This window comes from Amphibalanus amphitrite, unplaced genomic scaffold (assembly GCF_019059575.1).
Source record: "Amphibalanus amphitrite isolate SeventyFive unplaced genomic scaffold, NRLGWU_Aamphi_draft 000090F_arrow, whole genome shotgun sequence".
In the NCBI taxonomy this organism is placed as follows: Eukaryota; Metazoa; Arthropoda; class Thecostraca; order Balanomorpha; family Balanidae; genus Amphibalanus; species Amphibalanus amphitrite.
In genome coordinates, this window is record NW_024881586.1 from 319,274 (window position 1) to 335,201 (window position 15,928).

Here is a 15,928-nt window from a genome sequence, read left to right on the forward strand (position 1 = left end):
ACATCACTTTCATGCCAATTCATTAACTTTTTTGAAGGTGGGAGGGTCCCTTTAAGACGACGTACATTTATTGGTCACCAGAAAGTATACCCACAAGTCAATCGACAATCGACAACCAACAAATGCAATCGACACGAGCGTCGAGCACCCCTCAGCACAAGCAACTGCCGGGAGCGATTAGACGGACCGCGCTCCTCTCTCGCAGCTGATTGGTCAGCTGCCGAACCGTACGGACGTCAGCTGCACGGCCGCCGCCCGGCCGACCTGATCGGGGTCGGCCGGGCGGCGACCTAGCGTCACTAAAACTGCAATAACTTTTGCCGGCAGTGTGATGCCGACCTAATTTTTTCAGCAAATGAATCACAATTGTACGGTAAATGTTATGGACGTTGTCTCGATGTGAAGCACGCTGTGCGTTTTTTGGTAGGCCTATGTAAATATTGAAATCCTCAAGCCCTTCTGCTTTGTGCAAGTGTGCAACAATTAGCTTACAATAACTGAGTGGGAAGTTTTTTAGATGCACTTTTGTTACCAATGGATTCCGCACATTTTCCCCTTTCAGCTGATATCTTACTTACGCATGTTCAAGCAAAGAATATGACAGGAGACTCGTCAACATTTACATGAAAATCGCAGCACAAGTTCGGTCTCACGGAGCAAAACAAAACGGTGTACTTTGGGAGCCCACCAATCTGTGCCAGAATGAGTAATATTTTTTTCTGGATGAGATTTTATACAGTCTGATCAATTTACGACCAGAAAATGTGAGAAAATCACGCTTTAAAATTTGTCGAAAATTGGGGTATTGGCCACTTCTGAACCCGGATAGCGGCTGTGTGAGGCGGTTTGGTGACCCTACCTCAGAAAAGTTTGCAATCACGCCAGAGCTAGAGTTTTTGACCGATCAATTTCTTCTCTTCAGGCTTTAGTTGGGGTACCAGTATGTGCAATTTGTTTATCTCAGAATTTTCATATCTGTGACCTGAGGTCAGGCCAGACTCGTGACCTTTACATTGCAAGCCTATGGGAAATTATTGAAACGCCTCCTGCTTCGTGTAAACGAGTCAAAACCACCAAAACCACCCAATTCTTTCAGTATTATGGAAGATTATCTCATCGGTGATGATCCTGGTGCCGCTAATTGACAGGGGCACCGGCAAAGGTCATCTGAGGTCATGTGACGTCATAAATCGTTTTTCTGTCAATAAATCACGACATGATGGTGCTAAAGACTTGTAAGTGGTACCAAACTGCTCGCCTGGTCAAGGCGCGTCGTTTGGTATGCAGCATGACCATACCCCACAACCTCATTGATGAATGACCTGACCTTGACCTCAGGTCAAATTTCAAATTGACCTGTGAAGGTCATTACATGCTTATTTCGCATCGCCTCGGCGAGAGCAACAAAAAATGTATTGGTTTTATGTCTCTATGTTTCTTAGTTTAAAAGTTATATAGGTAACTAATTCTAAAACATTTTATCGTTGATGACCTCTGGTGACCTCAATATTGACCTGACCTGAAAATGTTTTATGTAAAAGTTGTAGATCTTTAAACGACCTATCAAACGCCCTTCGCCGTTTGTCGCTGCGATGTGTAGTTTTTGAGATCTGAAGGGGGGGCCGAATCGCCCCCCCCCCCGCCAGTTTCTTGTCCCGGCGGAGCCCGCCAGGAATAGGGTTAACATTTTTCTGTTATTTCTTCGCATGGAGATGTACAATGGAACAAACAATCATGCAGACCATTCACTCAAATGTTTGCGGAAACCTTTTGCCTTGTTTGAATCATTACAGTGTGCTTCATAAGGTAGCGAGACTGTCTCAAATAGCCCCACCGACTTTCGGTACATCTGTTTTCACGTCACCGGGGCTATATACAAAAACTTACTTTCAAAATTTTACTGTCGATGACTTTAAAATAGTCCTTGATGATCATCCTGTCATTTTTAAAGCTATGGGTCACATCATATTATGATAGCCTTAGCATATAGTGATGCAATTTTATACCCTACCGAAATGAAGTGTTCTACGAAAAAGGAAAAGATTGAATATAAAGGTCATATAACAGTCTTTGAAAAAACAATTTTTGCCAAAATGATCAAAATTCAATTTCCGAATGCATGGCGTTTAAAAAATTATCTCTAGCGTGACCGATTTTCTTTAATTTCTTTGCAACTAAAACTGTCTCAAATAGCCCCACCCTATGGGGCTATTTGAAACAGGCTTTAACATAAAAAATAACCTTAATCATTATTACTAGCTGAACCAAAATGCACCTATATGAAAGAGCTCACAGAGAACTACATTTTTTGCAATTTACATGCTATAAGAAATATGAACCGTCTTAAAGGTAGAGGCCAAAAACTGTAAAATCCGTTTCAAATAGCCCCACTTTACGGTATACAATATATACAGAAAAGCGCAAAGTTTGAGGTCAATTTTGAGCATGACTTTGACCTTGAACTTGAATTTTGAGCACATCATCGAAATCCTCAGTTTTTCTTCTTTTGTACACCCATTTTTGCCGGTTTTATGCATCCTGCCGTCCCATAAACACTTAATTTGAGATCATTTTACATGTGTCGGTTTTTGTCTTTGACTTTGACCTCTGACTTTTAAAATCGACACGAGGTCAAAAATGTTAGATGCTTTAAAAAAGTCTCGTTAAGACCTTTTGTATGGTACAGCTTTTTGTTTCCGTATCTCCCTAATTTACGGAGCTAGACGGGGGGGGGGGGGTGAGCGCCCCCTGGTCTGCGGTGGTTGGGATTAGGTACCCCCGGGCCCGGCCGGGTTGAAGAGTCCAACCAGAGGTTAAATCTAAGTACACTTTAGAAAAATAGCTTAAATAGGTATCGCAGTCGATTTTTTTTTTAGAAGAGTTCATTACCTATTTGATAAAACAATTTGTATCACTGTATGTACACAGCGTACAGAAATGTAGGAAAATAGAATGATTGATCCTGGTGATTAATTATTCAAGTTTTGTAAGCCAAGTGCATGAACTGACATACGTAAATCCAATTTCGCATTAGTTTCCTGCACGGCGCATTATTTGACAGTCCGTCGCGGTTTTGTCGAGAACGGAGGCTCAGCGGCGGATTTTCCGCGATCATGTGAGTCTCGGAGACCACAGAGAGCCAAACAGGTCTGTACTCCGCCGCGGCTGCGCCTCTGGAGCTACCACGGGCGGCGCACCCTGGTCCGCACCGGTACCGCTAACAGAGGCTACAGGCTTAGACGGCCGCCCGTCAGCCCCCCCCCCCCCGACAGGTCTGTATCAGCGTGATGGAAGTGGGCAAGTGGAAACAGCCGAGACAGAAGCCTGCCTCAGGGACGCGGTGATCAGTTACTTCCGTGTTTCGTGGCCAGAGCTCACAGCGGTGCTCAGTGCTCAACGAACTGATCACAGTGCTAAGCTCACGAAGGTGCAGGGTTCGTGGCAAGGCGAGGCGATCCCTGGTCCCACCTATTTCATTTTACCTTTGTCGTTAGGTACCGTGCCCGCGAAAAAAAACGATTTCGTTGTAAAAGCAAAGCCACCACAGACAGACATGTGTCGATCAGTTTACGCACAGGTTTTACGATACCAAATCAATATTTACAGACAGCAGATCTTGGCGGGGGTTTCAATGGCGTTGGTATAAATAATTTACTTATAATCTATTTACCAGTGGGAGACATTTTGGCTGAGTAATGAGATTGTGCTGCATAGCAGCGATTTTCGGAAAATACTTCTCTCCTTAGCTTGGGCTGCTGAATTTCGAAACTCTGGATACGCTTTGAAGCCATTAATGAGCAGTGAAAAATGGTCCTACCTATTAGCACGTCATGGTATATGACGAAAATTGCAACAGCAATACGCCTGTTTTTTTTTACGTTAAGTGTTCAGCAACAGGATGGGACATTTACCTAAATAACTGTAACTTCATTGACGAATTGCAAGTCAACCTGAAAACTCTGACAGGTCAAAGGGCTGTAAGCATTGCAACTCAGGACTGACAAAACATGGCCGGTGCCGTTTCCAAGATGAGGGCGGGAAGGCAACTTGCAAAGACTAGTGCTTCGACATTCTGTGACAGGCTTTTGACTGACGCGTACATATTCAAATATTTATAATTGAGTAGGTAAGTACCTACTGACGATATCTTACAAATTATGTTAGTTTTAGGCAGTCACTGTAAAACAGAAACAGATTAAACAGATCCTCCTTTGTTTTTGTTGCAGTTCAGTTGAATGATATGCTGCTTTTTTAATACTTTATCGGCTTGCGACAACGACAAACAGCTCGTGCATTTATTCGGACGTGTTGATGTGATGCATCGTAGGTATTTACATAAATGGGTATCGTTTTGAATAGGCTTGGTAGGGCCCGAGCCTTACCAATATTTTCATAATTTTAATATTAACCCTATGGCGAAAGTACATGTTAAGAATGTCTTTGGAACCCTATAATTAACCAGTAGAACCCTCCCTACCAATAAATTTAGGAAAGTGGCGCCCGTGTTTACAAAACTAGTTAGCTATGCTTATGACACACACAAACGCGTACAGGTTGTTTTTGGTCTTGTATTCATTTATCGACCGATTATCCGCCACAGCCAACGACAAACACACATAGCGCCCTCATTTCCGGCGATACGACACTTGGTAGCTCAGTTCATTGTTTCAGTTTGTCACGTTACACGTATCAGATAAGGCCACCGATAAAACTATTTTCACGATCTTTATTCTGGCCTTATACGGTTCATAACCCATATCTTACGTCATCCTCAGGCCTTCTCCGAGTGTCATTCTTTACGGTTTTAGTGTCTTTCCAAATAGTTTTGTTTTGCTGATGGTTGATTCCTTAAGTTGTTCACCTTATCCCTGAGACAAATTGAATCCTCCCGTGTTCAGGTTTGAGCTTGATCCGAATGGCGACTGGAGCTGTAGGAAAGACGAATTTATCAATGAATTGTGCGTCACAGCTCTCAGATAAACAAAGCAACAGCGGCAATAATGACGTCAAAAGGGTAAACTTTCACTGAGGTGACTCAGTTCCTAAGTCACCCTCTTCTGTTCACCTAAACAAAACATACATCGTTTGAAATTATTCACACCTGTGTGCCTCAAGTAAGTCGGCAGCTCTATACAAACTGCTTTGTCCCACATGCTAGCGAATAGCAATAGTAGTTCTCAGCAATACGTCGTAGGCAATGAGTGAATGAAGAGTGACCATGTAAGGAGAACTGAGCGCCCCCCCCCCCCCTCCCTCTGAGGGGAGCTGCAAAGATGCAGGTAGACGCTGACAGGTAGGTACTCACGTTGAGGCCGTTAGCGAAGCCCAGGGAGCTCGACGAGGCGAAGCCGTTGGAGCTGTCAATGTTTGTGTTGGCGTTGGCACCCAGATTCAGCGCGGTGCCACCGGGCCCACTGTTGATGCTGCCGAAGCCGCTGCCGCTTCCGCTAGCGAATCCGCCGCCGCCCTGGGGAGAAACATTGACACTTAGTCATGGTATAAAGCGCTTGGCAAACATTCTGCTTCAGCAAAGAACGGTCGAAACCGTTTAAAATACAATAAAAAAAGCAAAGCACAAAGACAACGAAACTTGATGACATCATTTATCAATCACCAAGAAGATGAAAAAGGAAACATACAAATGTGTTTTTATTGCTCTCAGGTGTCTGATAAATAAGCTTAGAATAAACGACAAAAACAGATCGAGAAACAAAGAAATGCTTAACATTTTGAAACAATGTTCTTCAAATGAGCAAATGGATCATAAAATTATATCATTTTACAATTGGAAACTAAACCAAATTGGCTACCCCATAAGCCAAAAGGCTGAAAACTAGTGACGTCACATGTGTTTTGTACTGATGACGTACCGGTCGGAAGCGGTTGAAGCGCTGTGGCCGAGCGCTGGCCACGGTCAGCACCGTCAGGGCACACAGCAGTGCGAGTCCGGCGCGCATCTTGGGAGGCTGGACCGGTGGGAGAGGGGACGGTCGATCTGAAATTGACACCCACCGGCACGCCGAGTTAGACATCACACAAAATGAGAACTGCTAACCACACCGATAACACAACGCACAGGGTTTGTAACTTATACTGTAAAAATGGATAATCAAAGAATTAAGGCAGTCATCGTATGGCATAAACCATAAAACAATTATAGGTATGTTTTGGGTGAACAAACATTAATCAAAAACCTGAAAAAAAATGAAACAAGCTGCCAATAATTTACTCCTAAGGACTACCGGTAATTTTGAAGCCGATATAAAGAATATCATGAGGAACGAATGCAAAAGTTACGGCTCACGGTTCACAACTACAGCCCCAGTGCTGCTATGCACCAGCCGTAGCAGCGCGCCGCTGCCCCGTGGCAGCGCGCCGCTGCCCCGTGCGCCCCTCACCTGTTCACGATGCCAGTTCTGTGTGGCGAGTGGCGGCCGGCCACTTATGAGGCCGGCTGGGCACCTCCGCTGCCGCTGGGGATTTCCACACAGTCCAGCACGGCACCAGCTCGAGCTTAGCTGGACGGCGCGGCGGCGCGGCACGCTTCCTCGAGCTGGGAGCGGGCGCAAACAGGCACATGCGAGGGTTCCCAGGAAGTGGCCACGAGCTGTCGTCAGTATATGCCGTGCGTTCTCCATAAATGGAATGATTAATGATCAGTCATCAATTAGATGACAGCATTTCTGTGATTTCAAGAAGCGTTCTCAATGATTTTCGCTAATCTTTTATTCAACGACAAACGAATAAAAACATAAGTGATTCATTTTGAATAGCAGCACTTGTTCCGAGAGTTCACAGGCACGCCGAAATTTGTCTTTTTCCAGTCATTTTGTTTTGCTTAGCTGAGTAGTTATTAGCTGAGTAGTTATTACCTACAACACAGATTATCTGAAAGGGGAAGACGATTTAAGGATTTTTGAGAGAAATTAGTATTGGACGGTTCTGAGGCGTTTAACGGACATTATCCCATTGAAATCGGAGGCAATAAGTATACGTTGGTCTAAACTGGCGTGCGACTGGGGCGGGGAATGGATCCAGCCAAACATTGTTCAACAGACGGCTGACTCATGAAAATTATTACATGTCATAGAACTTTGTGTAAGTATATATGCTGTCTATATAGCTTAGGCAGTGATATAATGGCCGTTTTCACGACGGGCTATCCGGCGAGTGCACCTACTTTGACCACATCTGCACTCTTTTACATCTCTTTTACAGAAAATATCTTTATTTTATGAATTTATTTCAGTGTTTTCGTCGATGATGCTCTCTGATACATGACAAAGCAGGCATATAAGCAATTAGTGCAACCCTAGCTGCTAAGAGACACGCTGAACCTGATTTGACCAAATCTGCACCTAATCTGCACCAAATGTGCACCAGATGTGTACCATGGAAATGGATGGCCGTCGTGAAAACGGCTAATATCATATCACATCGTAAGATGCATGTATATTATCTTCGTATTTACTTTATCACATGAAACTTTTGAGACATCTGACAAGATGGGACTGCCCCGCACCACCGGTTGTCTGGTGGGGGTGACCGCCAGCCCGGAAAGGGAAGCGTGAGGGGATGCAGATGGGTTTGTCCTGAGGAAGGTAGAGACTGATGTGCATGGTTCAGCTGCGTACCAGTATTGTCATTCTGAGGTCTTGAGCAGTGAGCAGCGAGCAATCAGTGACATGCTTTTGACAACTTACGCTTACAATTAATGATCATTCATCAATTCAATGCACAAGCGATAGATCAATGCATGGTTATGGATTGATATTCTAGGCTTAATCTCTCCATTTTTTTTCTGGTTGATTTGGGATTTCATCTACTTCAGTGTTTACCAGAAACTGGCCTCATAAAAGCTACCGCTAACCGGTGAACCCGCAGAGCTCATTATAGTCTAGAAAATATGTAGGTAGATCATTGTCCGGCACAGTTGTTGACCTTTCAATCGCAGGGCAAGCCGCAGCTCGACAGCGGGCTGAACCCCTCCGTCATCCCTAGCTGGTCGAACCGGTCGGACAGCCGCCGTCGGCCGTTCACCGAACCAAGTGACTCGTGCCGCGGCGCGGCCGGCCGGCCGCTCGCCCTCGGCGCTGCGTGAGGTGCGGGGCACAGAGAGCCGACCGGGAACCGCGGCGCGCCCGGGAACTCCGCGCTGTGATTCCAGAGCCCGAGGCCACCGCCTGGTTAGGAACGGCGACTGCACGGTGTGGCCGCACAGGCCACTAGTCAAACAAAGAAACAGGTCAGCGAGGAAAACGTCATGGATCTGTGAGGGAAATCGACCCACGGCAATCACACGACAATCATTACATAACCAGCTGGCATGCATTTCGTAAACGCGAGCTGTCAGTAACTGACTATTTTTGGTCACTTCCTTTTCTTTGAACCCGCTTGACTACTGCATATGGAGCGGTTTGAAAACACATGAACGATACGATACGTCAGCGGATGCTTCGTTTTCCCAGAAGTGCGAGCCTACGGCGTTTGTAAAACAGGTATAGGTAAAAGCTATGTTGACTATTCATCGGACTACGTTACAATTATAGGACCAACATGAACACACCGATAAATGATGTGAAGGTTTGGCCGGCTGCCTCCGTCTCAATAAAGCAGAATCACAATAAAATACGGTGTGAGCCAACTCATATTGGCATGGTAATTAGTAAACGTTGGGCGAAGCTTCAGGTCGTGAGCGGATTACCAATACGAGCTGTAAACAATCAAGCGCTACTAAAAAGCTGTGAAATGTTCATCTTATTCAATGACTGGCCTATGCCGCTCTGCAACATGCAACCTGTTATCAAAGCCTTGACCAATCATGAGTCAACAAAGGCAAGGGGTAACATGAAGGGAAGCGATTAATGACGTCACATAATTACTCGCACGTTTCTCCGTGTAAAATGGCTGGAACTGACCACAAAACACGGCATTGTTCGAACAGAGCTCTACGGGCCCAGATTGCAACCCCAACATGTAGGTAAACATGTGACCAATTACTGATCTCTGCAAGGTGGTCGAGGGATCAGTGCGTCACGTGCTGAGTGCTAGGACAGCGGGGGTTGCCCACTGTTCCCCGCTCTCCGCTCTAAAGAAATAACACTTAGTTGACTCCTTGGAGGTAAGCTATGGTATTTCTGAGCATGATTAATAATGTAAATAGAGTGAATAACCTTATGCTCATGTTATATGTTGCAAATTGATATAATTAAAACTAAATTGATATATTTCGATATTGCACCGTCATCAGAATGATGACGTCATTCTGATGTCATTCTGATGACGGTGCAATATCGAAATATATCAATTTAGTTTTAATTATATCAATTTGCAACATATAACATGAGCATAAGGTTATTCACTCTATTTACATTACTTAGTTGACTCATTCACTTATTTGACACTCAGTTGACTCATTCAAGGGGTCATTGGATAAATTCATATAATGGTCTGTCTGATTCAATAACTAGTCGAATACTATGTATTTACGATGCAATGCTGCTCAATTCCACGCAAGCTTTATTTATTTTAGCATTATTTCCTTTATCAAAAGTTGCAAGCAAAATCCATCCTTAATAATACAGCGTAAGAGCATTCTCTGCAGCGGGGCCCGGGTTAAGCACCATATGTAGGTACTTAAAGTTGAGTATTCCTTGCCAGAAATTAATGATAAATTTCCAATGAAATTCTGGCTGCGCGTATGGCCATTTCGTACAACGGCGTTTCCTTATCACGAATAATTGGAAAACACGTTTCATTCTTAGATACACGACAAATTTCAGGTAACACAAGCAAACCTGCAAGGAGAAACGGGCTTTAAATCCAGTCTGCAGTCAATTTTCAGAGAATCACATTTTTACGTTTCATGTATCATTTCCCGGAGAACTGACGAAAACAGCTACGCCAGAACAGAGCTTATGACGTGGAATACATTAAGCTGAACCTCACGAGTTACCACCGTTGCAACACGAACGTCGTCGTGGTGAGATAGGATCGTCATCGTGGGCGTTTAGCTGCGAAAGACTTCAATCCCCCTTCCCCTACGATTTACATGCCGACGCTGTCACCGGACAGGCTGCAGACAATGTACGAGTTAACCCGCGCGGGGCTGGGGGGGGGGGTGGTAAATTTTACCCCCCTCGCGAATTTTTGCAATATCTCAAAAACGGCGGCGCGCAGCGCCGCCAAACTTTCAGTATCCGGTTGTTTTTCAATAGAAAAACACAATTCTAACGAATAGTGTTTGTCTTTTCAAACAACCTGCGGTTACCTTTTCTTACATCAATTTGACACGTTCCCTGAAAATTTGAGCGAAATCCGTCGGAAAATTTTTGAGAAATTGACGTTTTAGTGACGTCATGTTCGCCATTTTCGCCTCAAAAACGGCAAAATTTCAAACGCCGCTAACATCTTCATTTTTAAAGGAATCAAGACGTAACAAAGAAGGTTATACGTAATTCTACTTTGTCTATCAAATGGCTATCTCGGTTTTTGGATTTTGGCCTAAATAAAAAAAAAATTGACTTTTTTGGGAAAATGATTATAAAATCCAAAATTTTGAGTCTATCGAAAAAACCGGAATATATGTCAGAGAAGTGGTCTATGTGCAACTACATACCAAATTTTAGAAGAATCGGTTCAAAAATGTGGGAGTTATTCAAAATTTTATGACGTCACGACACACAAATTTTTTGAAAAATGACTTTTTGAAGTTCTAGACCTCGTACGGGAACAAAAATAGCATCATTCGATTCGCCGTGAAAAACTGCATCAGATAGACACCTTTTCAGGCCTTAACAACCAACTTCAAAATTTGACCTCACTTGACCTGACCTTGACCTGACCTCGACCTGGAATTTATCCAGAGGTGGTCCATATCACTTATTGAGTGTGCCTATTGAATTCTATGAGTAAAATGACCCATAAAACATGTGTCGCACATGCCATTTTCTATATTTTGTTTTTTGGTGACCTGACCTGACCTGACCTGACCTTGACCTTGACCTCTGAATGATATTGTATGCAACGAATATTGTCTTGGTAGCCTAAGAACACGTTTTGGGCGATCAGTCTCAGTCCATGACTCCATTCTTCGGCAACTACGGTGCAAGGCCGATACTGTAGAAACTTGCAATTTGTACCCTTGACCTGACCTTGACCTTGACCTTAAACTTTAAATTAAGTACATGTTTTTAGTAGCTCGTGATGAGAGCTTTCGATTGGCGTTTGAATTTTCCAAATCGGACCATTAGTTCGGGAGATAACAGGGGGGGGGGGGTAAAATTTACCCCCCCCCCCCAGCCCCGCGCGTTCGGCTGGAGACCCCAGCCCCGCGCGGGTTAACGGCGCCGCCACATTTTACTCTGGCGACACCCTGTCGACAACGAAAAGTTCACTTCCACTTTCCAGGCTTAATTGCCACTTCCTACCGGCTCATTTCAATAGCCAAAAGTAGTAAGGACTTATCTACCTGCAGCCTGCTACGGATGGGGTCTCAGTTATCGGTTGCTGTCCAGTATACCTCTTCAAGCAGACCCCTTACACCTGTTGAGGCAGCTAAATTACTCTGATCGGTTACAGACTACTCTCCCATTGGCTACAGACGGACTTTCCCATCGGCAACATACTTCTCTCCATAGGCAGTGCCTACACAAAAGCACCATTGACCGCAGACGAACCCCTGCCGGTTGCGGCTTCCCCTTGTCCACTACAAACGGTCCCCGCCGGTCACAGTCGTCACACCCGCGACGAATGTCGGTCTCTACCGACCACGTGAGCCTTGGTAGCTGGTGGGACTTCACAGGAGCATACCGGATATCTCTGAGACTCCCTTTACTCGGCTATTAGTGAGGTGATCTTGGCACTCAGCGGTGTGACGCAAACGGTCCGGTTGGACTGGATCGTTAGCCTTTGTGGCGGCATCCATTTTATCAACGGGAAACACCGGCTGAATATCGACCAATCAAGGCTTTTCACAATCCCGCTGGGAGTCTACATACAGATAATATGAAAAACGGCAAGTGCATATGAGTCTCATTTGATGCATCATTGAAGTTTCAGATGGCTTTTGATGTTTTGACTTTATATTTTTTGACATTATTTTTGATATTTTGACTTTGCTGTGAGTCATAAAATACCTACAGGTCACTTTTCTGGCAATCCTGCAAAAATGTTCGTAGACAAGTGAAAACTGAATACAACATGTTTGCCTTAATTGTAAGTCTCTCGCTGAGTGTATTTGATAACAAAGGTAGGAATATGTAGACGTCATGTGTGTTTGATCGTCTGACCGAAAGTAGGTATAGGTACGCCTCTCGGCTACCTAACCGGTCCGTCCCAATCCCAATAAATGTATCCATTATTGTGTATAGTTTGTCCAATGCACATACACTGCTATCATCCACAGGTATCGTATTAAATCATGGAAACTTCGAAAAATTGCAGGTATGCAATAAGATCAGCAAGAAAACATGACTTAGAAGTGTATGTAGTTTCCAAGAGTTATCAACACACATTATTCCATAGAATGCAACTGATACGTTGGGTTACTAATTCACTTCACGGTTTCGCTAATTTCTAGAGCGGTGACTAGCCATGGATAATCCTTCGTGCGTCCAAGCTTTGCGGTTCGGAGTCAATTGTGTATTTTTGCTATAGATGTTGTTAGTGGCGGCTTTAGAACATGTCCGAACTCCACAAGTCTGACGACTTTCCGCATTTGTTATCACTCTGTTTTATACTTATTAAGTTATAAACATATATCCTACTCCTCGAAGAACTAAGGCCGTCAGTGACGTCATATTATAATGCTGTAAAACCGCTGTAACACAACGGGTAAATACATGCCACAGGGAGGTTATTTGTCATATTAATTGGAAACTAGAACAACGACCGGTAGATACGAGAGAAAGTAATGGTTATGCTGGTATGCATAAAGGTTTTGATTGAAGAGCTCTATCAAGTAAATATTTATTATCGAAATAGTGCTTTCAAGATTTTTTTTTTTTTTTAAAAAGGCAGACAAAAAGGAAAAATAAAAGCCAGTAACAACTCTTATGAACACGCTTTTTTCTGCCGCAGATCATAATTCATTTGAAATTCATTGAATATAGTTAGCACTTCAGAAGTGATATGTTTTCTAGTAAATTACTAGCACAGGCATGATGATGTATACACAAACCGTTTCAAAGACGGAAAATGAGTGGCAGCGTGGTTTTTCCGCCTTAGGGAGAGATGGTCACTGAGACACAACATGGAATTTCCATGACTGCAAGCATACCTACCATAACCCGCGCCGCTCTAAATTCCAGCATACGACCCACCGTAACAAAACGGCATCGTGAAAAAACAGGAGAAACTCGTAGTTTGATTCAAGAAAGGTCGTCAAATCATGAATATGAACATCTCCGTAATTATCTTCTTGACAGAACGTACCTACTTTTTCCCAAAGTGAGCAAGACTCCGATCGAAAAAAAACATGGAGCATTGATAAGTAGATAAGGAGAACATAATGCGCACTGTGTTACATACGCAGTCACCACTGAGTCGCAAAAACTCCGCATTTACCCTTGGTGTTGTTACGGCCCGAAGGAGTTTCATTGGTGACGCAGTTTACCCCCTCCCCCCTCGCCGGCTTTGCGACGACAGACAACCTGCTAAGCCAGATGTAAGGGAACATTCCACGCTTCATAGTTCATCTCAAAGTAGTTGACCCGAAAAAGTCCTTACTGAGTGAAATATACTTTATCTAACAAATGAATTGGTGTTTGAATGCGACTTTCACTAAATAACAAGTAAAACTAGCTTTGCTAATAAAACATGCAATACCTAAGTGTCTAAGATACAGTGGATGACGAGTAAGACTAGTTTTGCTGATGAAAACTTATGATAAATGCGCGTGGGTAGGAATTGTTCTTATATAACACTCAAAACACAGATCTCAACGTAATACCTATATCGCATAAGGCTGTAACGCAATATGCATGTTCGCAGTTAAACCGTTTGTTGGGCCAATAACCTTTTTACTATGGCCCGGGGGAGGGGGAAGGAGGAGACTTTGTTATTTCGATTATCATCATGGAATCAATTCTCAGATCAAACAACTCTAAGGTCAGCTCAAAGACTCAATTGTTGGGTCCGTTTTTTCGAAAGGTTTAAAAAATCGTAACAGAATGACGCGATTTGCATCATCGCGTTAATCATGCTCGTCCGAGTAGAATGGTGTGTCTACTTTTGAAAGGTCAATTTAGAGTGATGACCTCCGGGCAAGGTCCGGTCATGATGCTGGTCAAGGGAGGTCAAATTGCTCGTCATTTGCTTTAATAGCTCGTTCTAAACAGTCCATTGGTTCTTTAGACAAATCGCTTACTGAATTATGCTCACCCTGGAAGTGTTGAAACATTCAGAAATAGACAACTGACAAGCTCCCTGGTCCTTATAATTTTATGTCTCAATGTTTCACTAGAAGTCAATTCGATCACGTGATTTAACCAAGAACGACACAATGCTAAACTATGATTTCTTGGACAATATTGCAATAACGAAACATGCACGGGAACTAAAGGGAATACATATATGGTACACATCGACATCATACAGGCCTCTGTATGCAGATACAGGGTTCCGTGAACACATGCGGTTAACTTTTCAGGTATCATATGCGTACAGTAACTATGAAGTTAACTACTTGCTCGTCGCTAACGATAGGGGGCTGTAGGCTGTAGGCATTGTCGAAAGCGCAAATTGAGAAAAACACTCAGTTATGGACGATTAGCCTAGTTCGACATTGAGGTAAACATATCATTATCCGCGGGCTTGTGCCTGACTTTTAGCCAGTTCCGTGTCTCAGAAGTCGATTGTATCGTGCGGTCACTTATCGTACACAAAAAGGTAGCGATTGTCCGCTATTCCGTCCGTGTCTGAAACATATTCCTGCATTGTGCCGTAGCATAAACTAACGACCAAATTGGGTCATGGACACAAAACCTGCACGTGTTGCGTGTTACCTAGTCTATAAAAATGTTGTGTGCGTGTTACACAAGCATTGATTTCAGTAGAACACAAGCTGTATCTAATTGTAAAGAATTACATCGAGTTGCATTGAAGCCATTCCAACTGCCTTTACTGGGCAACTGACATCTCAAAACTCGTTCAAACAGGATGCCGAATGCCCTTACCGGGGCTGCCAAGACTCACTTCATTAGCTACTATCGCTGGTACTAGGGTAGGTTTTACCGAATATTTCGAAACATGAACGGATCAAGCTGAAAATTGTCAAAGCTTGCAAGCTTTGCCCCCCCCCCCCCTCTAACTCGGCTCCTGGGCCACGTAACGACACGCAGTAAGCGGCAATGGAAAGAACGTCCAAAATAAGGACGAAAACACTTCAGTCATTTTTTGGGTCAGGTCAAAGGTCAGGTCACCAGAGGTCACCAAAGGTAAAATGTTGACTATTTCAACATTTTGGAAACTGCCGACGGCTATCTCGGGAACCGATAGAGCTACAGCGCCGCGGAAAGGAGCATTCGATAGCCCGTTTACTTTCTGAGTGATGTTCTCAGAGTTGACCTCAGGTCAACGGTTTAGCCTCCTGAGGGCAAAAACTCCAAAAATAGCCGTTTTTACGAAAAGCGTTTTTCGGCAATTACTTTTGGCTCAAAAGAGCCATGACATTACTTTTGCCAGCATCGTGTTCCTCTCGTCGAAACGCGTCGAATGAACTATAATTTGACCTTGAAAGGTCAACTTGAAAATTTGACCTCAGGTCAAGGTCATGACCTGACCAGAAAAGGTCATGTTGCATATCAGTCGATCCGCAACGTCGAGGCGAACACATCTAAGGCGTTTTCAGCGCTCTAGCACGCCTCTATCAGAAGTTATTAGCGAAAAACTGTTAGATTCTGTTCGTGACCTGAAATGACCTCGAGGA

General features: G+C 43.8%; 1 protein-coding gene across 2 annotated transcripts; it reads right to left on the reverse strand.

Moving 5' to 3' along the window:
- Positions 1-4,554: 4,554 nt before the first annotated feature.
- On the reverse strand, positions 4,555-6,852 carry LOC122380048 (keratin, type II cytoskeletal 2 epidermal-like). Of its 2 annotated transcripts, none has more exons than XM_043362807.1 (4): positions 6,399-6,852; positions 5,871-5,995; positions 5,306-5,467; positions 4,555-4,928 (listed from the first exon to the last, which is right to left on the reverse strand). In XM_043362807.1, the coding sequence occupies exons 2-4, from the start codon at positions 5,955-5,957 to the stop codon at positions 4,863-4,865; spliced, it is 315 nt and encodes a 104-aa protein (XP_043218742.1). In that variant the 5' UTR covers positions 5,958-5,995; positions 6,399-6,852; the 3' UTR covers positions 4,555-4,862. The 2 variants fall into 2 exon arrangements, with proteins under 2 accessions (XP_043218742.1, XP_043218743.1); XM_043362808.1 differs by having other exon boundaries at positions 5,306-5,461; positions 6,399-6,707.
- Positions 6,853-15,928: the final 9,076 nt, after the last annotated feature.